General features: G+C 40.5%; 1 protein-coding gene across 11 annotated transcripts in view; it reads right to left on the bottom strand.

Annotated features, from left to right (window-relative positions):
- Positions 1-11966: 11966 nt before the first annotated feature.
- Positions 11967-26400, bottom strand: part of ZGRF1 (zinc finger GRF-type containing 1) — a 93488-nt gene continuing 79054 nt past the window's right edge. For 3 of the 11 annotated variants that reach the window (XM_072119277.1, XM_072119276.1, XM_072119281.1), the window contains 5 exons: positions 20812-20988; positions 18972-19106; positions 17850-18114; positions 13733-13853; positions 11968-12611 (listed from right to left, as the gene is read on the bottom strand). In XM_072119277.1, the coding sequence (XP_071975378.1) occupies positions 12566-12611; positions 13733-13853; positions 17850-18114; positions 18972-19106; positions 20812-20988 (744 nt within the window). In that variant the 3' untranslated portion in view covers positions 11968-12565. Of the gene's footprint in view, positions 12612-13716; positions 13854-17849; positions 18115-18971; positions 19107-20811; positions 20989-26400 lie in introns of all 11 variants that reach the window. The other 8 variants (XM_072119283.1, XM_072119285.1, XM_072119278.1 and 5 more) reach the window with 7 other exon arrangements.

Raw genomic sequence — 26400 nt, 5'->3', positions numbered from 1 at the left:
TATATATATGATATATGTGGGGGCACAGTGTGGTCAGTTGTAGTGTGAGGGGTATATATGATATATGTGGGGGCACAGTGTGGTCAGTTGTGGTGTGAGTGGTATATATGATATATGTGGGGACACGATATGGTCAGTTGTGGTGTGAGGGGTATATATGATATATGTGGGGGTACAGTGTGGTCAGTTGTGGTGTGAGGGGTATATATGATATATGTGGGGGTTACAGTGTGATCAGTTGAGGTGTGAGGGGTATATATGATATATGTGGGGGCACAGTGTGGTCAGTTGTGGTGTGAGGGTTATATATGATATATGTGGGGGCGCAGTGTGGTCAGTTGTGGTGTGAGGGGTATATATGATATATGTGGGAGCACAGTGTGGTCAGTTGTGGTGTGAGGGTTATATATGATATATGTGGGGGTGCAGTGTGGTCAGTTGTGGTGTGAGCGGTATATATGATATATGTGGGGGTACAGTGTGGTCAGTTGTGGTGTGAGGGGTATATATGATATATGTGGGGGTACAGTGTGGTCAGTTGTGGTGTGAGGGGTATATATGATATATGTGGGGCACAATGGGGTCAGTTGTGGTGTGAGCGGTATATATGATATATGTGGGGGCACAGTGTGGTCAGTTGTGGCGTGAGGGGTATATATGATATATGTGGGGCACAATGGGGTCAGTTGTGGTGTGAGGGGTATATATGATATATGTGGGGGCACAGTGTGGTCAGGTGTGGTGTTAGGGGAATATAGGATAAATGTGGGGGCACATTGTGGTCAGTTGTGGTGTGAGGGGTATATATGATATATGTGGGGGCACAGTGTGGTCAGTTGTGGTGTGAGGGGTATATATGATATATGTGGAGGCACAGTGTGGTCAGTTGTGGTGTGAGGGGTATATATGTTATATGTGGGGGCACAGTGTGGTCAGTTGTGGTGTGAGGGGTATATATGATATATGTGGGAGCACAGTGTGGACAGTTGTGGTGTGAGGGGTATATATGATATATGTGGGGGTACAGTGTGGTCAGTTGTGGTGTGAGGGGTATATATGATATATGTGGAGGCACAGTGTGGTCAGTTGTGGTGTGAGGGGTATATATGATATATGTGGGGGCACAGTGTGGTCAGTTGTGGTGTGAGGGGTATATATGATATATGTGGGCTAAAGTGTGGTCAGTTGTGATGTGAGGAGTATATATATGATATATGTGGGGGCACAGTGTGGTCAGTTGTGGTGTGAGGGGTATATATGATATATGTGGGGCACAGTGTGGACAGTTGTGGTGTGAGGGGTATATATGATATATGTGGGGGTACAGTGTGGCCAGTTGTGGTGTGAGGGGTATATATGATATATGTGGTGGTACAGTGTGGTCAGTTGTGGTGTGAGGGGTATATATGATATATGTGGGGGTACAGTGTGGCCAGTTGTGGTGTGAGGGGTATATATGATATATGTGGTGGTACAGTGTGGTCAGTTGTGGTGTGAGGGGTATATATGATATATGTGGGGGCACAGTGTGGTCAGTTGTGGTGTGAGGGGTATATATGATATATGTGGGCTAAAGTGTGGTCAGTTGTGATGTGAGGAGTATATATATGATATATGTGGGGGCACAGTGTGGTCAGTTGTAGTGTGAGGGGTATATATGATATATGTGGGGGCACAGTGTGGTCAGTTGTGGTGTGAGGGGTATATATGATATATGTGGGGGCACGATATGGTCAGTTGTGGTGTGAGGGGTATATATGATATATGTGGGGGTACAGTGTGGTCAGTTGTGGTGTGAGGGGTATATATGATATATGTGGGGGTTACAGTGTGATCAGTTGAGGTGTGAGGGGTATATATGATATATGTGGGGGCACAGTGTGGTTAGTTGTGGTGTGAGGGTTATATATGATATATGTGGGGGCGCAGTGTGGTCAGTTGTGGTGTGAGGGGTATATATGATATATGTGGGAGCACAGTGTGGTCAGTTGTGGTGTGAGGGTTATATATGATATATGTGGGGGTGCAGTGTGGTCAGTTGTGGTGTGAGCGGTATATATGATATATGTGGGAGCACAGTGTGGTCAGTTGTGGTGTGAGGGTTATATATGATATATGTGGGGGTGCAGTGTGGTCAGTTGTGGTGTGAGGGATACTACTACTATATGGTCACTATATGCTGGTAGATACTGGTCTGCGTGTGTAGGTTATTATGTAGTATTGCAGTATTATCCAGTCATTATGTAGTGGTGATAATCAGGATGTAATGTTATTATTTGGGCCCTGTACAGAGGTGTCATTAGTGATATTGCACTTTGCTCGGTGGTGTTTGTATTATAACAATATAGCGGTAAAGATTATCAGTAAATGGAGTTTATAGTTGGTAAATTATTGGTAATACCGGTCACGTTGTGGTAATCCTGTGGGTCAGTTTCGAGGTATCCTTTGCAAATAGTAGCGCTATTGTTTGGAACTTTGGTCTTATGGTACTTTTATTTGGTAACAGTATTGTGGTATCATTATTCAGTAATAATATGGCGGGAGTATTTTTTAGTTTGTCATGGACCAAAATTGGAAATGGTTTAGTAAGTAGGAATTTATCTAAAACTAAAGATACCATTGTTTCTAATATCTCTAGAGCCTTGGAACTGTGTAACTATGTTATATCTTTTTACATATATTGTTATGGGAGGGGGCCCCGCATTGGCTAACGAGCTGGGGGGCCCCATCCTAAATGAGGTGCTCCATACCACTGGGACCCTTAATCTGGCCCTGGATAGGGTAATAGTGGAAATAAACTGTGTATAGCCATAAAATATGTGAATATGTAAGATATTCTGACGATTATCAGCACTATGTGTTCTCTTTATCATGTCACAGGCCATATAAAGAAAGCTATACTCTCTAGGAACACAGACTGAAGACATAGAGCAGTGATGGCAAACCTTTTAGAGACCGAATGCCCAAACTTCAACAAAGACCCGCTTATTTATCGCAATGTGCCAACACAGAAATTTAATTTGTGTATTATACTCCCTTCTCTGTCACAGTTTTCATTGATACCAGAACCCTGAGGACACCAATATAGCAGAAAATAGTCCCAGGTAGAGCTGTCACTTTAAAATAACTCTTTGCACAGCAAGTCCTGGGCTGTCTGGGACTGCAGGAAGATACCTGGAGTCATCTCTGGTGATGGCCTGAGTGCCCACAGAAAGGGCTCTGAGTGCCACCTCTGGCACCAGTGCCATAGGTTAGTCATCACTGACATAGAGGTTGCTTCTTTAACTGAAATCTGCCATCTACTGGTTGAAAGTGATATTGTTCCTGTATTTTTCTCCCCATATTTTAATTAACAGCATAGCTTAATTGACGCTTACTAATTTTTGGTGGGCTAACCACTATAACTACCAAAATTAAAGGGGCTGATAAGTAAACATTCACATGTTCGCAAAGTTTCATAAAAAGTTAATTAACAAAGTTATGTTGTTTTACTTTGTCGGCTGTGCTTTCTGAAAAAAAAATTGACAGTATGGAATTTTTTTTAAACTGTTCAATAAATATTTTTACACACTTGTGGATTACAACAAAATATTCTCAGGTGGAGTGAGGATCCGCGCTCCCGTTGTACGGCGTTTCCACATGGTGGTAGCTGAACGTTACTCAGTCAACAAAATATTGCATGCCTTTGGTTTTACAATTTTAGGGGGTGTAGATGTTTTTTTATATTGAGAATAATAGTACATATAAATCTGCTGACTTATTATTCTTACATCCCTTTGTGTGTAATCCTCAGCTTTGATGATGTTTTCATGTTTCAAGTACCGTATATACTCAAGAATAAGCCGAGGTACCTAGTTTTACACCAAAAACTGGAAAAACCTATTGACTCGAGTATAAGCCGAGGGTGTCAAATGCATTGGTAACAGCCTCCCAGTATATAGCCTGCCAGCCCCCTGTTGCCGGGAAAAAAATGGCCCAGACAGCTCATCTTCATCTTCATGCCGCAGGTCCGCGGCAGCTCCGTGGCGGCGCCTCTTCTGTCATCATGCTGGCTCAGGTTATTTCAGTTTAAGTGATTTTATATTCATTTGAACATATGCCATTGAGGTATCTATAAACTCTACACCTGTTCATCTATTACAATTAGGAGGTGTTGAACTGATTGTTTTCTGTTTGGGGCACATTTTTTGCCATCAAAGTACATTTTTATGCGTTTTATAAAAATAAAAATGTACACTTTCAATCACAATTGACTTATCGTGCCTATGTTTATAAACTCCCCAATGCAATGCAACAATATGGTTTCCTGGGATTTAGTATGATTTAATTTTCATTTTGTTAAAATGTAAAAGTATCTTTGGCAAATAAAGTTGAAAAATGTCCACAAACTTCTGACAGCAAAAGGGTTAATAGGAAGCTATCAGCAGTTTTCGATCATGAAGAGCTGCAGACAGTATTAGGTAGCTGCGATTTCATCATATCTTTGTGAATGAAAATCCATTTATATTCCAGGATTTTAGATGGATTTTGAGCACTGGATAAGTCTCCTCAAACTGTTGTGATGTGAGGGCATTGTGGCTAGTTAAAAACTTTGATTGCTTGACACTTATACAAGGTATACAATGTAATGTTTGCATGCTGCTCAAAAAAACTTTTTTTTCCCCAAGCCTCCAGCCTTCTCTATTTTATGAGACACTCTCATAATGGGGGAGATTTATCAGAAGTGTCTAGTTGCCAAAGGAAACCAATCAGTGCTCAGCTGTGGTAAAATGAAAGCTGAGTTCTGATTGGCTGCAACTAGGACAGTTCCGCTCTCACACACTTATGATGAATCTACCTGTGGTAACTGAGGTTTGCTAGAAGTTGAATCTCTAAAACCGGTTATTTCTAAATACAGTACAAATTGATGCCTAAACCTACCCCTCTGCTAAACACGGGTTCCCTATGGATGTAGTGGATGCTTAGTCTACAGCTCCCAAGATGAAGGCAGTTATTTATTATGTAACTGCCCGCTTACAGGGAGGAAATCACATGACCAACATCATTTTAGAAGTCACATCTTGTTATTTGGACACATTCAGCGTTATATGCCAGAAAACTCAGTATACTCCTTATCCAGCAGGACAATTTGTAGCAGATCTCACTTTTTGCTGGAACAAAAGCGAACGTCTATAGCCATAGGCTATGGGGACAGATGCCACTGTTTGTCCTGAACGTACACTGTGGGTACCACTAGGGATAAACACAGAACCATCAGCAGCAGCAAATCACTGGCAGCTGCCCATGCTTGCTCCTCCTTCCGCTTCCAGGGGGAAGGGGTGGAACAGCAGGATGTATCCTTACAATGGAGAAAGGAAATGCAATGTGAATTTAGCCAAAGAATTTAGTGGTCCCTGTCACCAATATGTACATGAGGGACCAATGTTGCAAATCATTGTCCAAGTATTAGAAATGGTCAGATTCGGAGCTTCAACATGCCAGAGCACATGCTGTATTTTAATAGAAACTATAAAACTGCTTACTCGCTCAGTATCCCCACATCAGTGCAATAATGGCCTCCCTCATATAGCTCATATGAGCAACACTGAAACTCCTACTTTTAGATGCATTAACACAGAGGCTTGTCAGTTAGATTCATTCACTACTAAGAAATCCTACAAAAGAGAAACAAAAAAAAAACCTAAAAAATCTAATGTCATCCAAATTATGAAAAGTGTATTAAACACTGTCTTGTTAGGCTTGGTTCTTCATAGAGTACAGCTAAAATTGGACTACAACGCTAAAAAAAAAAAAAAAAAAAAAAGAGAGAGAGAGAAGTTGCGCCTTTACTTTCCAGTCCATGAACTGTTTGTGAGGGTCAAATTGTTCAACTCCAACCCTTTGTAGGAAAATCCTACTTTACATCAACAAAGGCACAAAACTAGGCAAGGATCAAGAAATCAGACAATGGCTATGGCTTGTCCCACCACCTCTTCTGCAAGAAAGGGGACTCTCCAAGTTTAGAAGAAAGCTCTTTGTTTATCTGAACTTTGTAAGGTCTGAAAGTAACCACAGAAGTTTAGGTGTGTTTATAGTCACTGGTGACTATGAAAGAGAGAGACCCCACAAGTAGCATGCCTGGATAGTGGCAAGTCTTTCTTTTTTAGGAGGTCAACTGGAAATAAATATAAGGGGGTATTGTAAAAAAAAAAAAAAAAACACAAAGGCAAGTCCTGATTTATGTTCTGCCACATGAGTGGGGAGTCTACTAAACCCCTTTTAAAAGAATAACAGTAAAAATCCTGAGCAGATACAAATAAATCATTAAATACTTGGGGAATATAAATGGGTAAGATACCGACGGCCACATGCAGATAATGGAATGCTGGAATATATAGTGCATTGATTAGCTCAATGTTATAATGCTGTTAAATAGGTCATGTACATTTAGTCCAAGCTGTCCAAAGATGATCAAATGTATCCAAATGGAAAATGATGAATGATACATTTGGTGCACTCTTTGCTATATCTGTCTGCCCTTATGCTACCTATTGGTTAACTTTGTGACAAAATTATGGTACGGCAAGCCCTAACCCCTTGCCGAGCTCATTAAGCTTGGTAAAGCTACCCAATGCACTCCCAGTAGAGGGTAAGAATTTGTTTTGAAATCTAAAGTATATTTCCCAAAAAAGTTTCCTTTCTGCTGTGACCTGAATGACCCATCCTGTTATTTATAAGCTAAAAGTGAGGAATGGTAGAACTTTTTAAGATCTGTTAGCCTCTTGCTAATAGACATGATGCAAATACATTTGATATGTATGTGGCACTTGTTAAGATATATATTGTTATGGTTGTTATAAACAAAAACTTGAAGAGATTGCACAACTTTTTCTAACAAAATATAGATGGACCTACTATATTTGAGCCTAGCACAACAATCAAAGATAAGCCTCCAAGTGCCGCTGTTAAGATTAAGAAGACCGGTCAGACTGTGCTTTATTATATTCCTCTCATACTACAAAGATGCATAGAAAAGAACAGCCTATTGTGTTGGGACTCTTGCCTGCAAAAAGGGACATTGGCCATCCAGGCAAAAGTGGGAGAATGAGAGCACTAATCGCTGATACAGCAGACAAATACGATTACGAGCTCGGAGCCCTGAGTCAGAAAGTCTCATAGACTTTAAGATGTTAATCCTCAGCATAATCCTTCCTTTGGCGTGTAGGAATAGTACAGCCACAAGAGTTGTTTTGTTATTTATATTGGCGTTTAATAAAACTCAGCCAGTGGTGAATGGACTGCCCACTCACCAATGGTAATTAATTCCCCATTTCAGTGACCCAATTGTGCTGAGATAGAGCAGTGGGCCTGTGGCAGTGCTCCAATCCCTCTTTGTGCTCTTACACGGCTCTCGTGCTCCAACAGCTATGGAAACTCAATCTTTTCATGTCTTTCAGGGAGTTTTCCTTGGGCATCTTCTAAACTTCAAGGATGCCTTTCTTTTCAGGGCATAACAGAAAAGCTGTGCTAGCTTGACCACCTCTGTTGAATTTAATGATTTGGCTGAAAGCCTTTTGGGGTTTGAACTACGAATAGAACAGGAGGGAGGGGATTTGTAGGCAGCCATCCAAGTTAGGCTACTCCTTACAAATAAATACACATTAGTTGTCATTTAAGGACGTATCTACAACCACTGTACACTCACGCTACGGATTTATGTCACTGCTCTTGAAAGGGCAAAGCTCAGAGTGCTGAAAACATGACACTTACATGTCCTGAGAAATTGGCCACCTTCTGGTCTACTTTACATTTGGGTATTTTCCCTCAGAGCACAATCTCACAATTTTACTTATAATCTGTGTGCCTAGGACCTTCTTTGGAATACACTGAGGGAGAACACAGTGCTCTACATAGAGCTGTAAAATTTGCACTGCTGCACTTTTCATGTGTATTAGCTGCATTTTCATGCAACTTTTCTTTGATTGACCTTGGATGAGTTACACCCATGGAGAAGTGAAAGGAACCCAGCTGTGTAAATGCAGGTAGGAACATAGCCAGGAATTGTGGTTATTCTCCCCCTTTGGGCTGTGAAGGCGGTTCGTTCCTGCCTCGTGCACTAGCTATATCCTGTGCCTGTTCAGACGCAGAGCAATTTTATTGTCTGCCTGTGCAGCCAGCCGCCAGTTATATCAGGAGGCTGGAAAGGGAAGAGGATTCCCCCAGCCTCCCCACAAACCTGATCACAGGGTGCAGTAGGGATGCCATGGAAGCTGGAGGCAGGATGAAGGCCTCTGGGAATGTCATGTAGGGTAGCCTAATAGGCTTAACTCAAGATAGGGTCTAATACGTGAAATGTTAGTAATATTTTCACTATAATACATTGCAAATTAATGTATTGTAGTGAAACAGTAAGTTCAAATAAGTTTTAAAAAATAAAAAAAATCCCCCACAAACTGGGTATTGTCGTGCCTGCAGTGACCTTGGCTATACAGATATTATGTTTTTATTCCTGTACTATGGAAGGTACAAAAAAATAACATATTTTAACCCCTTAACGCCAAAGCCACTTTTCACCTTCCTGACACGGCCCATTTTTTCAAATCTGTCCTGTGTCACTATAAGTGGTTATAACTTCAGAACGCTTTAACATATCAAAGTGATTTTGAAATAGTTTTCTCATCACAATTAGTACTTCATGTTCGTTGAAAAATTTTGTTGGTATGTGTTTATGAAAAAAAATGGTATTTGGTGAAAATTTGGAAAAAGTCTGGATTTTTGAAATTGAAAAAGGTTCTACATTTTCCATACATAGTCGTAACAGCAAAAAAACTTGATAACTTACATTAACCGAATGTCTGCTTTATGTCTCCATGGTTTTTTTGCATCCTGTCATTATTGTAAGATGTTATGGGGCTTTGAACTTTCTCACATTTTCATAAAAAACACAAATCACATTTTTGCGGGACCTGCTTAGATTTCAAGTCACTTTAAGAGGCCTAAATAAGTTACCCCATTAGAGAAACTACACTCCTTAACGTATGTAAAACAACTTTCATGAAGTTTGTTAACCCTTTAATTATTTTACAGGGGATAAAACAAAATTGGATGCAATTTTGAAATTTAAATTTATTTGGCTAAATGAATGTGTTTTTCAAGAAATGTACAAATTTTCAGTGGATAAAATAACAAAACGCTCCAAAAAGTTTGATACCCAATTTCTCCTGAGTATAACAATACCCCATATGTAGTGGTGACCTGCTGTATGGGCACACGCCAGGGCATTGAAGGGAAACTGCACGTTCAGAGCAGATTATACATTGTCCCTTTTTATTGGCTATACAATATTTATTTTTCTGGAAATTTGGACAAATAAGGGCTTATTTTTTGCGACATTAGATTCACTTTACAAATACTTCACTTTACAAATAATTTTAGTGGGTCATTAGCTCATTGATGAGATTTTATTAACTCTTAAATGTATGTAGGTTGGTTTTCTTTCTTATATTTTATTTTGGGACCATACACCGTACCATAAAAATAACATAGTATATTTGTTCTATAGATCCCTACAATTATGATATAAAGGATACCTCATTTATATAGTTTTATATATACTTTTACAATTTTACTGAAGAAAAACTAATACAGGCAGTCCCCGGATTACGTACAAGATGGGGTCCAGAGGTTTGTTCTTAAGTTGAATTTGTATGTAAGTCAAAACTGTATATTTTATAATTGTAGATCCAGACAAAAAAAAATTTTGGCCCCAGTGACAATTGGAGTTTAAACATTTTTTGCTGTAATGGGACCAAGGATTATCAATAAAGCTTCATTACAGACACCTTACAGCTGATTATTGCAATCTGGGACTATAGTAGAGCATTCAGAAAGCTTCACCAGAGGTCAGAGGGGTCAGTCTGTACTATGGGTTGTCTGTAAGTCGGGTGTCCTTCAGTTGTCCTTTTCAGTGGTAACATTTTGGTACACGTAAATTTTTTTGATCACTTTTTAGAACATTTTTGTGAAGGGATTTTATGAAAAATTTACATTTTTGGTGAGTTTTTCAGGTTTTGTTTTTACGGTGCTCACCAAGTGGGTCCAATAATATTTCTGAGTTCTTGTACAGATTGTTACAAACGCGAAAATACCAAATGATGATGGTGATTTTGTGTTTTTTTTTTTTTTTACTTTATTAGATATGTATAGGGAATGTTTGTGTTTAAGGGACTTTAACTTTATTTAATTAATTGTTTTTATTAAAAAAGTATTTTTATTAAGTGTTCTTAACTTTTCTTCTTTACTTTCACAGGTTGACTTGAACAAGTGATGCTCTGATCGCTTGTTCAAGCTCTTTGTCACCTAATACAGTGTAGTAGTACACGGGGTGAGCTGGTGCCGGTGCTTACTTTCGTTAGTGTTATTAACCGCTGTATTGCGGTTTTAACACTTTTTAAAGTTTAAAGCAGAAGCTGCTTCGGGACTGCGTGCGCATGATCGTGCGCGCGCCTACATAGGAAATGCCGGAGATGTTGCGCGCGCACGGTCGCGCACAGGGTCGAAGCAGCTTCTGCTATAAACTTTAAAAAGTGTTAAAACCGTGATACAGCGGTTAATAACACTAACAAAAGTAAGTACCGGCACCAGCTCACCCTGAGCTGGTGCTCGGTACTAACAGCTTACACCTACCATTTCCTTTAAGTAACACACTGAGCATGCTGAGAAGGCAGGAATCGGCTCTCGGGTGACTGTGGTTTATAAGGGGGTTAATGCCCACAATCGGAGGAAACTCTGATTGTGGGTGCTAGAGATGGGTGTCAGCTGTAACATACAGCTGGTGTCCGATGCTTCTAGTACCGGCTCTGTTTAGGGAACCCACCTCCCGTCATGCAGTACTATTACATCAAATGTCGGGAAGGGGTTGAAAATGCCATTTTAGTGCTTCTTGGCTATCAAAAAATGTAATAAAAAGCAATAAAAAAAATTTGATGTACCCAAATAGTACCAATCTACCCTCCTCCCAAAATAATCAAACCCTAACATTGCTCTTTTAATTGAAATAGAAAAAAGTTATAGCTCTTAGAATATGGTAACACATAACTAGTTTTCCTCAAAAAGGTGTATTTTTAAAGCAAAAATATAAGAAAACCTCCCTAATCATACTAACCTACAGGATAATTGTTTTCATGGTTTTTATACTGCACAGGAAACTGTGGAAACAATTCAATTAAAAAACAAGTGGGCAAATAGCCACTTTTTTTTTGCTCTCATACAATAAAATATCATATTATTTTTACCCTAAAAATTAGCCTTTTTCCATAAGGCCCTTTTAGACGTTGTCCCAAAAGGTATTATATGCTAGATTATCTATCATTTGTAGAAATGCAGAAATCATAAATAATAATAAAAACACCTGTATGTTTGGACTGTTTAAAAAGAATTTAAAAAAAAACTAAACAAAAACAAAGAGAAGGATATTATGTATCTCTAGACACCACCTAGTCATACTGAAGCAGACTAACAAAGTACAGAGTGGACCATATGGCCATGCTAGCTCGTACTGCCTACATTTTCCTGCAGACAAAGAAGGGATTCAGAGTTGAAGGCAAAAGAGGAAAAAAAACACAACTTTCTGGCTGATGAAGCTGTTGTCTGGATGCAATGATCCCACATCTCAGGGCTTTATTCCAGGCTCCGACTGAGACGTGATATGTCATATGATTAGCATCTTTCATATTTACAAGGGTAATAGAAGCTGCTAAGCTTTAGAAAAAGGCGAGAGAAAGAAGGGGCATATGCTAAAATGGATTTAGCATTTGAAAGAGAGAAAAGAGATTGGATAAATACACTTAAACGAGGATTTAGTTTTACTCCTGTTGAGCTCTAATGGATTGTTGATTGAGATTTTAAGGAACTATACAGAGATGCCAGTAGTAATCTCGAAGGAGATAATTCACTAGATTTTGTTTTTATTACATTTCTATGTCCCTTTATTCAAGATAATTAAACAAAGTTATAACATATAAACAGCATTTTAAAGGAAAATATACACCTCCCTTTTAAAGCAGAAAAAAAAAAAACCCAACACAGGAAATTGTTATCGCCCAAAAATATTTTTTTCTCAAGAACAAAAACAAATTGTATTGTACAGAGTTTGACAATTAATGACCTGCATTTTAAAATCTCATTAAAAACTATAACTATTAAATTATCTCCATGCAGTTATAGCTCCATTGGTAAAAATACACAAAAACAGACAGTTATAAATAAGGAATACATTAATGCCACCTAGTGTCAATGAGAACATTAATTTATAACATTTTATCTGAAGGTTTATATGCATACAAATATACTTAAAATCACAATTCCATTAAATATTAACACTTCACAACAACAGGCAGACATTCCAGATAACCTATATCAACTTTCTTTGATATGACAAATGGTTACTCTTATTGTGGAGATAATTCTGAAAACAATGAAATAACTACAGTAAACATATTCTGCATATTTTTGGGGTTTACAATGTAAAAGTGTAAAGCTATACAGACACAAGAGAAGGTGAAATTACACCAGATTATCTTCACTTTCACACATATCCAGAGTAGGCCTTCCGCGGTCCATCATTTAGCTCTGAAAGACATTTGGAGGAAGAAGTTATGCTTAGAATCTCTGTAGATTTTTACACAAACAACCGAATATTGATTTTCATTTTTGACTTCCTAAAGGGTTAAATAAACTGCATTTATACCTTATGTGGTATAGTATGAACAATGCCCTTTACGAATTAAAGGGATTGAAAAGATCATACTCTTCTGTTGGGGCATGTTATTTCACTCTTGTTGTATAACATTTCCATGAGTTAAAGACTAGGCACCTCATGTCACACCTGGAAGTTGCAATGAGACACCAAACTGCTTAGCTTCCATGACTGTATACTAAGTTTCTTAGATTTAGAAGAATGTACAGGAAACCTTTCCAGTCAAGTAGAAATTGTCTCATCTATGTTTTATGATGGGATTGTTAATAATAATAATCTTTATTTATATAGTGGCATCATATTCCGTAGCGCTTTAGAAATCAATCACATTTTGAAACGGGATACCGCAAATGCAGTTACAATGTTTAGGTTCCATGGTATAACCACAGCATCTAACAGGTTGCTGTCTTTTCTCATGTGTGGGGGTAGGATTTAGCTAAGTAAAGCTCAGAAAGGTCTTTAACCTCATCAGCTGCCATTTCTGTTCATAACATGGCCACAGATGGAGGGTCATGACAAATCTACCTTCCAGGACCTTGTATGCATGAAAACAATTATAAGGTCCTGGAGGGTAGACTGGTCATGGACAGTTAGCATCACATAACCCATCATCTGAAAATATTATGGCCAGGAATGGGAGCTGATAAGGTAAATGACATTTCAATCCACAGGCTTTACTTTATATACCAAGAAAGCAGTGAAGATTAAATAGGTGTATATTGGTAAATTGCCTACCTGCTCCCACCCACACATTACAAGGAAATTGATGTAACCCTTTTAACAGCCACAAAAGACGCCAATTTGGATCAAAGCTTTTAGTGGCTGGTGATCAGCTGATCACTGTTGACTTTCCAGCAGCATAAACCCAGTCATTGGCATTACGGTAAAAATAGTTTTCCAAAGGGAGAAACCTTCTTTACATAAGTCAGGAAAAGGTATCATAATCATAAACACTCAATACCAGTTCTACTTTTGCTTACCTTCCCTACCTTTGCTTTGCTAGTATTCTTCTGTGAATTTGATGCCTCCACTTCCTCTTTCTTTTTTTGATAGAGTACAAGTATTGAATTTAGTCTTTCATCCCACTGACTGACATGTTTTAATCCATCTTTTTGCTCTGAAACCATTAAGAAGGTTATATTTACAATATGTCTTCATGTCCTTAGAAGTCACACAGATACATATATTAACAAAGACCAGTACACAGACACCAAACCTGTATTAACCCAAACGCTGTTTATGGTCTTTTATGAGCATGATTGATTTCTATATCAGCACACAATGGGGAGGATGTACCACATAATTCAAGCTACTATTTTAAATTGCATGTTTAGGTAAAGGATTTTTTTTCCTGGATCAAACTTTAGACATTTCGTGTCTCTGCACACCTCTGACCACAGATTTCTTTTATTTACAAAAGAAAATGGTATAAATTATAGCTGTGATCAACATCAACTCCTAAATTGCATATTCAGGGGTTAAATATCATGGCTGCTTTCCGACCATGGCTTGTGCTGGTATTGCAGCCTGGCTGTATAGAAATGAATGGAGAAAAAATCTGTAGTACCACGCATTACACATGGTCAATTGTGGAGCCGTTCTGAACCTCGGGACAACGCGTCTCCCATTGGCTCACTGATAAATCTTTAGCCTTCCATCTCTGAACCTTAATATTTATTAGAGCCGCTTCACGTATCACACCAATGAGGAGATGTACAGTTTGCCCTTGGGATCTCTTATTTGCGTTGGAATCCCTGACTTGTAAAACGTTTGATCCTACTAGCAAGATTTCAAATGGTTCACATTAAAGGAAGTGTTTCTGGTAGCAAAAACTAGTTTATAACAACCACTGCTTGTTCGTGGTGGCAGCAACAATGATCTGGAACACTTTGGGATGAAATGGTAGCAATGAAATAGACATTACTATTTCTATCTAAAAAAAAAAATGGCTGCTTATAAAGTCTTCAGTAACCCCTTGACTATAGCTTATATACAATAAGCTATACAATAAAAATAAATCAAGATATTTATAAAAAATGCCCCAAAGCCCACATTACATATAACCGATAAAAAAAAGTGAAAATCATCACAAACCCTACACATATGTAGTAAAACTGGTGATTTTTACCTATCTCATCCCACAAAAAAATGCAAGAAAAAGTGACCAAAAATATATCTACTCCAGAATTGTAATGGTGTAAAGTACAGCATGTCCCACAAAAAAAAAAGCCCTGAACCAACTCCGTAGACAAGAAAATAAAAGTTTTATACCTCTTGGAAGAAGTTGATTCAAAATGTATGCATTTTTCCACCCGAAGAGTATTTAGGGCCACATTTATCACTTTTGTGCGCCTAAGTGTAGTAGTTGCGCCTAAATTCGGGAGCACTGTTTTGCTAGAATTATCACAAGCTACAACCATCTGTGATAAGTATATTTTCTGCCTCTTATTAATCACTTCAGTTTAGGCGCAGTTTAGGCGCAATGTTAGATTCGGGCACTTACATGTGATCCTGCTACAAGCTCCTCTCTGCTTCTCCCACAGCTCAGAATGAAGATAACACTCACAGCAGCACCCAGGTGTGTGACACCCTGCACCCAGTGACCTCCTCAGCAGGGGCTTCTCCTGGAGGGGATCCCCCAGTGCAGTCTCCTGCTGCACCCCTGTAATTCTGCACAATATCCCCCTCAGACACTGTGCAGAATTACATGGGGGACACTTGTATGTAGTATCTGCAACATTCTGCAAACTTGTGCAAACTTCTCTTCTCTCTTGCTGTGAGCACAGCGTTTTGCAGAATATTTTGTAAATAGAAGGTGATGAACTATAAATAGTCTGCAGCTCCTGTCTGAAATGTATCTAATTGTATCTATTATATGTTCCAGTGTCTGGCTAAGCTTTGCTGCTAGAAATGAGCTCTTCTGCAAAGGGGCTCAGTGCTTTCCTCTCAGATAACGCCACCTTCGGGCTGGAGTGTTTTTGCGCCCGTTTTTGCGCCTAAATGCAAAAGTCGCACGTGATGAATATCATTAGGCGCAGCAAAACATCTGGAATTGAACGATAGATGAGGGAAAGGTGGTTATTTTAGCTGCGCGGCTAATTTGACGTTTAATCGCAAAAATGGCGCAAAAACGGTGCGCCTAAACGAAAAGGCGCAAAAACAACAGAAAAAACAAGTGATAAATGTGGCCCTTAGAGTATAACCACCCTAACCAATATAACCAATTTACAGTATAACCACCCTATAATTGTAATATCACATCCTGCTGAAATAATGGCCCTCACATGGTCCCATTAACAGAAAAAAATTATATTTTATAGCTTATTAAAAACCGTTACATCCTATAGGGCTAAAGTGGCTAATGCATGGCTCTCCTTCCCTGAGCCTTAAAGGGGTTTTCCCAGTAAACAAGTTAGGGCGTATCCAAAACATAGGGCCTAACTTGCTGATTGGTAGGGGGCTCATTCATGAGACCCCCACAGATCACGAGAACAAGGGGTCTGATGGGGCAATCTCTGTAAGCTCCATAGAGATAAATGGAGCAGAATGGACATGTGCGGCCGTCTGCTCCATTCATCTTGGGGAACGACGAGAGGTCTGACAAAGGCACCTTGGACCCCTCATTCTCTCATCACCAAGACCCCCACCGTGGATGGAAAACCCCTTTAAAGTGTAACTATAAAGTTATAATGATTTTACCAAATTACTGTGTGATTCCCCCTTTAAAAACAAACACAACGGTGCCTACTTTGTGTTGCTTGCCCTTCTCTTTCCAAAGTTCTACCAAAATCCTTCTCACCAGAGGTGAAGTGAGCAGGGACTAATCTCTGTCAGTCTATGCTCTCAAGCCGAGGCCAGTTAGCTTGCCTACAGATCCCATGATTCCTTGTGTTCTCTCAAAAACTAACATTAAATCCATTTCGTTTCCCACAAGTAAATCCACTGAACACTGCACATACAGGATGTATATGGTGACAGCCTGGCTGCTTCATCACATGCAGTATATAGCCTGTGCTGTGTGAGCACGTAGGGTTAATAGCTTATCTGCACAGTGCACAAAGTGCCATGACAATGTGGGGGACCGACATGAGGTGCAGAGAGAGACAGAGAAAGTTTTGTAGAATCACAGACTGGGATGGAGGGGCTGATAGGGAACAGGGGAGATCTTGTTCCTTATTATTCTGTGCAGGAGACCTGTATCACACATCCAGCTCTGCTTCATGCAATGAAAGAGCTCTGTTACATCACATCCTTCCCTGTGAACAAGTAGCAGCAGCCTTTCCCCTCCCTTAAAACCGGCAGATAAACTATTAACAAACTACAGACTCACAGGGCTTATTAGGATAGGCAGAGGAACCAAGTCCTGCAGCACTGAGGTAATCTGATGGGTAAAGCACAGAAAGATATAGGTTACCTGCATATAGGTAACAAAGATAATACGCAAAGTTGTTTTACATCTCAAGAGCTATTGATTTGGGGAGAAAAAAATCTTTACAGTAACTCTTTAAGCTACAAATTGTTTAGGTGAGTTAATGTTCCATGCAAAGTACTGAGAAGCCGATATAATTTTATTTATTATGAAAACAATCCCATGTAGCAAGCGACACTTGTCCTTTACACAATAATACGTTGGGATGTTACTTTATTTGGATTTCACAGATTTCCGATGCATACAAGAGATAAAACAAGGTATAAAAAAAACCCTGTATATATATTATGCTATATATGACAAAGACAGGCTAAAGACAGGCCAGTGTCTTTAACAGTGGCACATATCAGAAACTGTACACGTCAAGGGTGTTTTTTTTTTTTTTCCTATTATGCGATAAGTATACTATTATCATTGACAGAGTGCGATCTATGTAGAAATGGCATGGTGACCATTACACCTTTTTGTTTTTTTGCTTTCTATAAATATGACAAATATATCAGAAAGACTTTAAAAACAGCAACTTTAGTCCACAGCTTGATGCATCTCATATCAAAACCAAATATGAAATATGTCGGGACTGACTCCACTAATGCTAGTTTAGACTTCAAACTATTCCTACAGTAGTAAATCAATGGCATTGCTATAGGTTTAAACTGGATAGTGCAAGTATCTCTTACGTACTTTCACAATGATGAATCACCTGCTCCCACAGCTTGTTTTTTGTCAAGCAAGCAAGACTTCCAACAATTAATAAATGTCGCTTTCCCCGGGTCAGTGCAACGTTCATCCTCTTTTCTGAGTCTATAAATCCGACCTGCCTTGTCCGGACACAAGAAAGGATGATTATTTCCTTTTCAGCTCCTTGGAAGGCATCCACCGTGGACACCTGAACTGCCTTCATATCCGATGAGTCACATACAGTGGCAGAGCTTAGCATGCAGCAGACCTGCTCACAGAGGATATACGGGTCAAATACAAGGGGTATACAGGAAAAAAAAACTAACATTTTCACAGTTTTAAAACAAATAAGAGAAAATATTTTAAGCTATTAAACTATTATGAAAAAAAAAAAGATTACAAGACACTTTTTCGATAAAGAAACGTAACAATGATGCCTACATAAAGATTTTACCATGGTTAAATACTAGTATTACCATTAATCTGATATTTATTCTAATAATATGATTGAAAACTATACAATAAATGCACTGTTAGGCTTCAAACGTTACATTTTTTTTAAAAAAAGCTTTCAAAGTAAACATGTCACCATGGTGATATTACAGTCTAATTTGCTGGAAGCATGTTATTGTGCAGGGGTGCTGATCAGTTTCTTACAGGATTCATTATGTGACTATATACACAGACTGAAAGGACTGCCCACTTACTCCTAAGCCCAGACAGAACAATGACATAAAGGAATAAATGAGTGATGTCACTGCTGATGACATGCTGTACTTGCCCATGTGACAATTTAGGCAATTATTTTACCCACAGCAGTTGGGGAAGCCTCATCACTTCCAGTCCATAGGACAAGGGCTACACTGGTGAAATGGACCTTCCTTTTATACAGCTCCCCCAATCACTAGGACGGATTCTGATTATCCCGGACTATTACTGTTTAGGAAAACAAATACACTATTTTATCCATTTCTTTTTGTTATTCATTCTAAACAATCATAATACACTATGAGAAACTAAAGCTCCACTGTAATTGGTTACTTTTGCCTTCTAACAAGGAGATTCCCATATTAAATGTATCCATGTATTTATTTACACAATGCAGCTAAAAAGGGTTAAAGATACCTTATTCATCTGTGATTTGTACAGGGTGATCAGCCCAATCATAGATCCTTCTATGCCACTTGCAATCAATGATTGGATAAGCTTTACTATAAAGTTGGCCTCCTCCACATTATAGAAACTGTTATTCCCCTCCACCTAGAAAAAAGAATTGCATCACCTGAAATCTAATAAGCTTAAAACAGAACCAACAGTATTATAATAATGTATCACAAAATACCATATATACTCCAGTATAAGCCAACCCGAGTATAAGCCCAGACCCCTAATTTTACCACCAAAAACTGGGAAAACCTATTGACTCCAGTATAAGCCCCCAGTAGTATACAGCCAGCCCAGCCTGCCCCCTGTAGTATACAGCCAGCCCAGCCTGCCCCCTGTAGTATACAGCCAGCCCAGCCTGCTCCTTATATACTCACCCTCTGTGGCCTCGATGCTCAGTGCAGCTCCCTATGTCTACGATGCGCTCCTCTTCTGTCTTCAGTCTTCTGTACAGCAGGCAGGGACACGGCCATGTTATCTCCCGGCTGGCGCATACTGTGATGTCATCAGTGGCCGCATCATAGTATGCTCTTGCCAGGAAGATAACATGGCCGTGTCTCTGCCTGCTGTACAGAAGACCGAAGACAGAAGAGCAGCCGCGCAGACATCGGGGCGCCGAGGGGCGAGTATATAAGTTTTTTATTTTTATTGACTTGTGTATAAGCCGAGGTAAGGTTTTTTGCAGCACATTTTTTGTGTTGAAAAACCCAGCTTATAGACAAGTATATACGGTAAATACTATTTTATGGCATAACACACATAAACAATCTTGTGACCATACCCCCAAGTGTGCTCTCCATAATGGCAGAATATTATCCAGCATGATTAGTGTACTAATTTAATAATAAGCTACATATAATGCCCTATACAGCCAGCTTTTTTTTTCAACAATAATTTTTATTATCACCTTCGCATAGGTATGTACATATAAAACAATATGTACAATATTTAGTTGGTCAGTTGATATTTTATTTGCGGTATAGGGTAGGATTGCAAACTCGAACCTACTCATTAAAAACAGAAAAACAATAAAACAGAGTTCAACAGAGCATGTGTGTTATTTAAAGGGTTGGCCACTTCACCCCATGTTTTTGTAATGTGTGTGTAAGGGGGGGGGAGCAGGATACTGTATTAGGTAATTTACCAGTATACATATATTAAAAGTTTTGTGATATGTTAAGTGAATACTCCTGTCTTTACTGTCCATAAAATGACAGCAGATGGAGGGTCATGTGATCTCTAACTGGCGATTGGACAGATAGAGATCACATGACCCTCTATCTGCAGCCATATTATGGTCAGGAATGTCTGACTGATGAGGCAAAAGACAGGTGCCTTCACTTTACATAGCAAAATATCAGAGATTCTAATGAAAGTAAACCAGTTTTTGCCAATTTGTTTATTCCATGGTGTGTTATTTCAAAGTTATCTTAAAAATGTCAGACCAATATTGTTTGAGTAATGGACAGCTCCAGATTATGTGTAAGAGCGTGCCCCTTTTGCCACATCCTTTCCAGCACTTGGCGTTCTGGGGTATAATACCATTGTAGAAATAGCTTACATGTTAGTTCCAGTTGTGAGAAAACTTTGAGTGCTTGGTGAGCCAAGTTGATGGTCCATTACTCTTGAGCTCCATTCATCTTGAGAAATATAAGAATTTAATTGATTCCCAAGATTAAAGGATATAGGAGTTTTTCCTAATGTATGTTAAATGCTCATGGATCAGAATATCGTATTTTTCTCTAATTTGTATGTTGTGTATATTTGTATGTGTAATATGTTGTGTCACATTCATGCCTACCTGCTCAGTGCCATTGGCATTATAAAAGCATACTGTGGGTAACCAGTCCAACAGGGGCTTCCTATCTTCATCTGATACTCCATTTAAAAGACTCCCTTCATAAAACAGATCATTAGCTATTGCACTTATAGATGGATGACAGCGATACTGCGTCCTTAGCATAACAGCTTGATGACCCTGAGGATGTGAAATAACATGCTACATTAATATGAAAAATAATATAGCCCAATTCCTTCTAAGAGAAAGATCACCATTAAATGACTGGATTGCAGTACAAGGAATAATAGTCCCAATGCTAAATTTTGATGTATTTAAAGGGAACCAGAAAGCAGAAATTGACGTAATAAACAGAAATGTACATATTTTTGCTAATTTATTAAACAAAAACTGAAATATCACATGGTCATAAGTGTTTAGACCCATTGCTGTCACGGGCTGAGCCCTCTTCAAGGGGTTATGCCACAAAACTATTTACTACAAAAATCTGTCAAAGAGGTTAAAATATTTCAAAAATCTATTGGTAATGATTACCTGGAAGTAAAAATACCTTTCTGTTTGTTATTATGATGCTTGTTCAGCCTCTATTCTGCTCCACACAGAAGCAGATGTGGGAGGGGCCTAGCAATCAGCCTTCAGAGTCTCCTTCCACCTACTGTGCTCAAATAGTCCCTGCACATACTGGTCCCCAGCACAGCAGGAATCTGCTATTGGTGCTGTGTGTCACCTACCAAAGCCCTGACACTGCTTCCTCTCCTTTTAATCATTGTCAATATATACTTGAATAAGAAAATACATGACAAATTAGGAAGCATTCCACTGCTCTGTCCGTGCGCCAGATTTAACATGCAAAGTTCAATAGAATATGTGTCACGCGCCCCATGTTAAAAGTGCAAAAAAAGTTGGTGCACTCTGTCGGGGCAGTGCAGGGGGCACCAGATTCATGAAAAAGGTGTGCCAGAAATCCTGAATCAGGCGGCCCCTGCACACTACACAGGACAATGCACATAGTACACATGTACTATGTATTATCACAGCATCATGGTCGGTCAGGCTGACATGCATGGCGGAAGTCTAGGTGGGTGCAGGGGAGGCAAACCCCACGTGTATCGTCACTCCAAAGTGGCACTTACCCCTGAGGAAGTCACTTTGAAGTGAGGATACGCATGGAGTTTTGCATCCCTGCATTTTTCTGGACCTCCGACATATTTACACTTTACTGTCCGCCTGACCGATCATGATGCTGTGAGAATACATTGTTTTGCTCTTCTTGTATGCACTGATTGGACCTTTTTAGTTGTTTTAATGACTTTTGCTAATAAACTTTTGTATTTTTGTATGTTACTTTGGGGCCGTTAATTGCATCTATTTCTGTGTAATTTGTAAGGAATTGCAACTAAATCAATAGATAGATAGATATGTGATAAATAGATAGATAGATGACAGGTGATAGATAAATAGATAGATATGAGATAGCTATAGGATAGATAGATGACAGGTGATGGATGGATAGAAGATATATATGAGATAGATAGATAGATAGACAGGTGATAGATAATAGGACTTGGATAGATAAAGATCAGTAACATGTGAGAAGCTGTCACCTATTTAACTACTTCCCTGCTAGTCAGGGCCAGGGGCCCCTTTGCAGGACAGCAGTGTAGCATGTAGGGAGAGTGAATGGTGGAGAGTACAGGAGGAGGACTGCAGGAGAGCAGGGGTAGCATGGAGGGAGAATGCATGGAGGAGAGTACAGGAGAAGGACTGCATCAGGAGATGTGAGAGCTCAGCCTATTCCTTGTGTTATCTCTGCAGCCTCCTGTGTGACCTGACTAATGGTGGAGGGAGGAGAGGGCTGCTACATTGCTATGATCCATGTTAGGGGAGGACTCCTCGGAGCAGCAGATGCCATGTCTGGCTGCAGTTACCTTGTATCTGCTGCTGTAGGCTCCTGTGTGACCTGACTAATGGTGGAGGGAGGAAGGGCTGCTACATTGCTATGATCCATGTTAGGGGGGGGACTCCTCTGAGCTGCAGATAGTCATGTCTGTCTGGCTGCAGTTACCTTGAATCTGCTGCTGGAAGCACCTGTGGAGCTGGTAGGCAGTGGACATCACAGCACAATCTCTGCCCCTCCTCCTCTCTCACTTCCTATTGGCTGCAGTGTGTCAGCTGATCTCTCAGTGTAGGAGGAGCTGTGAGCCCGTGGAGTGATCTGTAGTGCAGAGCAGCTGCTGACTCCTTGCGTGCAGACTCGCCAGATCAGCTGTAGCTCAGGACGGGACACAGCTACCACCAGAGGGCGCCAGCAACCATAACAAGAGGAGTTATCTCAGTAAGGCTGCAGATTTTGTAATAAGTGTAAATGGTGAAAGTACTTGTCAGAACGCATTGGACCCAATTACAGCCATTTGCTATGGTGACACAACCCCTTTCATACAGAGATGGGCTTTGCTGCATATTGCAGCAAAAACCCATCGCTATCACCCGCATGGGCGCCGCCATGTTTCCTCCAATTGTCGCTCCCCCGAACATCATGTTATGTTATGGGTATGGCCGATCGGTTGCCATGACGGCCTCGGGTCTTCGTCTGACCCGAGGCTGCATGGTTTCAGGAGATTCGTTACAATGAGCCAGTGGCTCATTGTAACGAATCACATGCAAAAACTCCATGTACTGCAATACAGTAGTATATGGTAGGAACGATCTGACCATCTAGGGTTAATGTACCCTAGAGCAGAGGTCCCCAACCGCCGGTCCGCGGACCAGGACCGGGCCGTTGGAGTTCATCAGCCGGTCTGCGCAGGGGCGGCACCGGCCAGCACTGAGCTCCCGCACCGGACGGGACCACGTTGCAGCCCTCCGTCCGGCACCTTGCTCCCCGACGCTGCCAGCACCTTGCGCCCACCCCCCGACGCCGCCGGCACCTTACAACGGCCCCCAGACCCTGCCGGCACCGAGCTCCCCCCCCCCCTCCAGGCTCTCGGCTCCCTGCTCCCCCTGCCCCCGCTCAAGCTCCAGGCTCCTTTCCCGCTCCCTCCACTAACGTCCTCCCTGCTCCCGGCTCTCCGCCCCCCGCTCCCTCCGGTTCCCGGTTTTCCGCTCCAGGCTCTCCGCTCCCTCCGGTTCCCGGCTCTCCGCTCCCTCCGGTTCCCGGCTCTCCGCCCCCGGCTCTCCACTCCCGTCTCAACCTGTCTCCGCTAACGCCCCACCCCCCCCTCCAGGCTCTCGGCTCCCTGCCCCTGCTCAAGCTCCACGCTCCCCTACTGTTCCCTCCGCTCTCGGCACTCAGCTCCCTCTGCCACCCCGCTCCCGGTTCTCGGCTCTTGACCTACCCGCTTCCGGCTCTCTGCTCCCCTTCCACTCCCGTCTGAACCCGGCTCCGCTAAGGCCCCCCCTTCAGGCTCCCGGCTCCCCCTGCCCCCGCTTAAGCTCCAGGCTCCCTAGCCTCCCGGCTCTCACGACCTACTCGCTCCAGGGGACCTCACCGCGCCACCACCACTGCAGGACAAGGCACCGAAATTTCCAAGAACACAATAGGTAAGGTTACTTTATCTTTGCATATATATGTGTAATATGTGTATGTGTATATGCTGTATCTACTGTTTGTTTATGTGTATATATGCAGCATTTGTGATATTTATCAGGGCTTCTATTTTGTACTACATGGCAGTACTCGGTATGCATTTTATACTACACGGTGGCATGCTGTGTGCATTTTATACTACACGGTGATACGCTGTATGCATTTTATACTACATGGCGGTATTCTGTATGCATTTTATACTACATGGCGGTATTCTGTATGCATTTTATACTACATGGCGGTATTCTGTACGCATTTTATACTACATGGCGATACGCTGTACGCATTTTATACTACATGGCGATACACTGTATGCATTTTATACTACATGGCAGTACGCTGTATGCATTTTATACCACATGGCGATACACTGTATGCATTTTATACTACATGGCAGTACGCTGTATGCATTCTATACTACATGGCGATACGCTGTATGCATTTTATACTACGTGGCGATACGCTGTATGCATTTTATACTACATGGCGATACGCTGTATGCATTTTATACTACGTGGCGATACGCTGTATGCATTTTGCATTGCTTTATTTTTACACCAAACCAATATGATGGATCTGGTCCGGACACTCCCTGATATCTTATATTATAAACTCCACCACTCCATAACCCCACACCATATGACCAAAGCCCCGCCCCCACCCCCACGGGCCATGGAAAACTGGTCTAGCTTAAAGCTGGTCCCTGGTGCAAAAAAGGTTGGGGACCTCTGCCCTAGAGGGTCTAAGAAATTGAGAAAAAAAAAAAAAAGTTTAAAAAATGTAAAAAATTAATAAAATATTAAAAGTTAAAATCACCACCCCGTTCCCTAGAACTGATACAAAACATAATAAACAGTAAAAATCATAAACACATTAGGTATCGCCGCATCCCAAAATTTATCAAAATATAAAAACAGTTATAACTTACCTTTACACCTTTTTGCATGACATAAAAAATGTAATGAAAAGTGATCAAAATGTTGCACTGTCCTCAAAATGGTAGCAATGAAAATGTAGGCTCATTTAGCATCAGAAGATGGCAATTTTTTTTCTTTTTTCGTACACATTCATTTAATTTTTGAAAATGTATTAATTTAACGCAAAAAAACCTGTATAAATTTGGTATCACCGTGATCGTACCAAACCAAAGAATAAAGTAGAGGTGTTTTTTGGAGCACAGAGTTAAAGTCGTAAAAACGGAGCCCACAAGAACGCGACGGACATGCATTTTTTTTTTCAATTTCTCCACATTTGGAAATTTTTTCCTGCTTCCCAGTACACGCCATCTTATAATAAATAACATCACAGGAAAATAAAATTTGTTACACACAAAATAAGCCCTCACACAGCTCTGTACACGTAAAAGAGAAATGAGCGGAAAAACCCTGCGTCCTTGAGGGGTTAACTCACATGCTGTCTATTCTGATCCTCCTTGAGATGGTTCTATTCCTTCATTTGTGTTTAATTAAACTGATTGGACTTGATTAGGAAAGGCACACACCTTTCTATATAGGAGCTCACAGTGCATGTCAGAGCACATAAGAATCATGAGGTTCAAGGAACTGCCCAAAACAAAAATGTGGCAAGAAAAAGATCTGGCCAAGGTTACCAAGCTATTTCTGCAGCACTCTGGAGTCCTAAGAGCACAGTGGCCTCCATCATCCTTAAATGGAAGAAATTTGGGGTGACGGTGGGTCTAGTGACTTGTGCTCCTACGGGGGAAAGTTTAAAGGGTTTACCCCTGTGAGTACAATATGGGTGACCCTATCACTGATGGTGATAGTCTGGGTGACTGACTACAGTGATGGTCAGTGTAAAATTCCAGAGTGTGCGCGGGGACTCTGTAATGAAACACATCATGACTCCTCTCTGTGCTATGAGATGCTGTGTGCTAACAATGTGCTAAAAATGATCAGAGTTCAGGTTTATCTACAGTTTAATTTCTGAGCATACACTAGTATCTGACAAATAGAAAGTGACGAGACAGATCAGAGATGATGAGATCC

This window comes from Engystomops pustulosus, chromosome 1, assembly GCF_040894005.1.
Source record: "Engystomops pustulosus chromosome 1, aEngPut4.maternal, whole genome shotgun sequence".
NCBI lineage: Eukaryota > Metazoa > Chordata > Amphibia > Anura > Leptodactylidae > Engystomops > Engystomops pustulosus.
The sequence above is the reverse complement of the archived record's forward strand: the minus strand, read 5'-3'. Positions and strand labels throughout refer to the sequence as shown.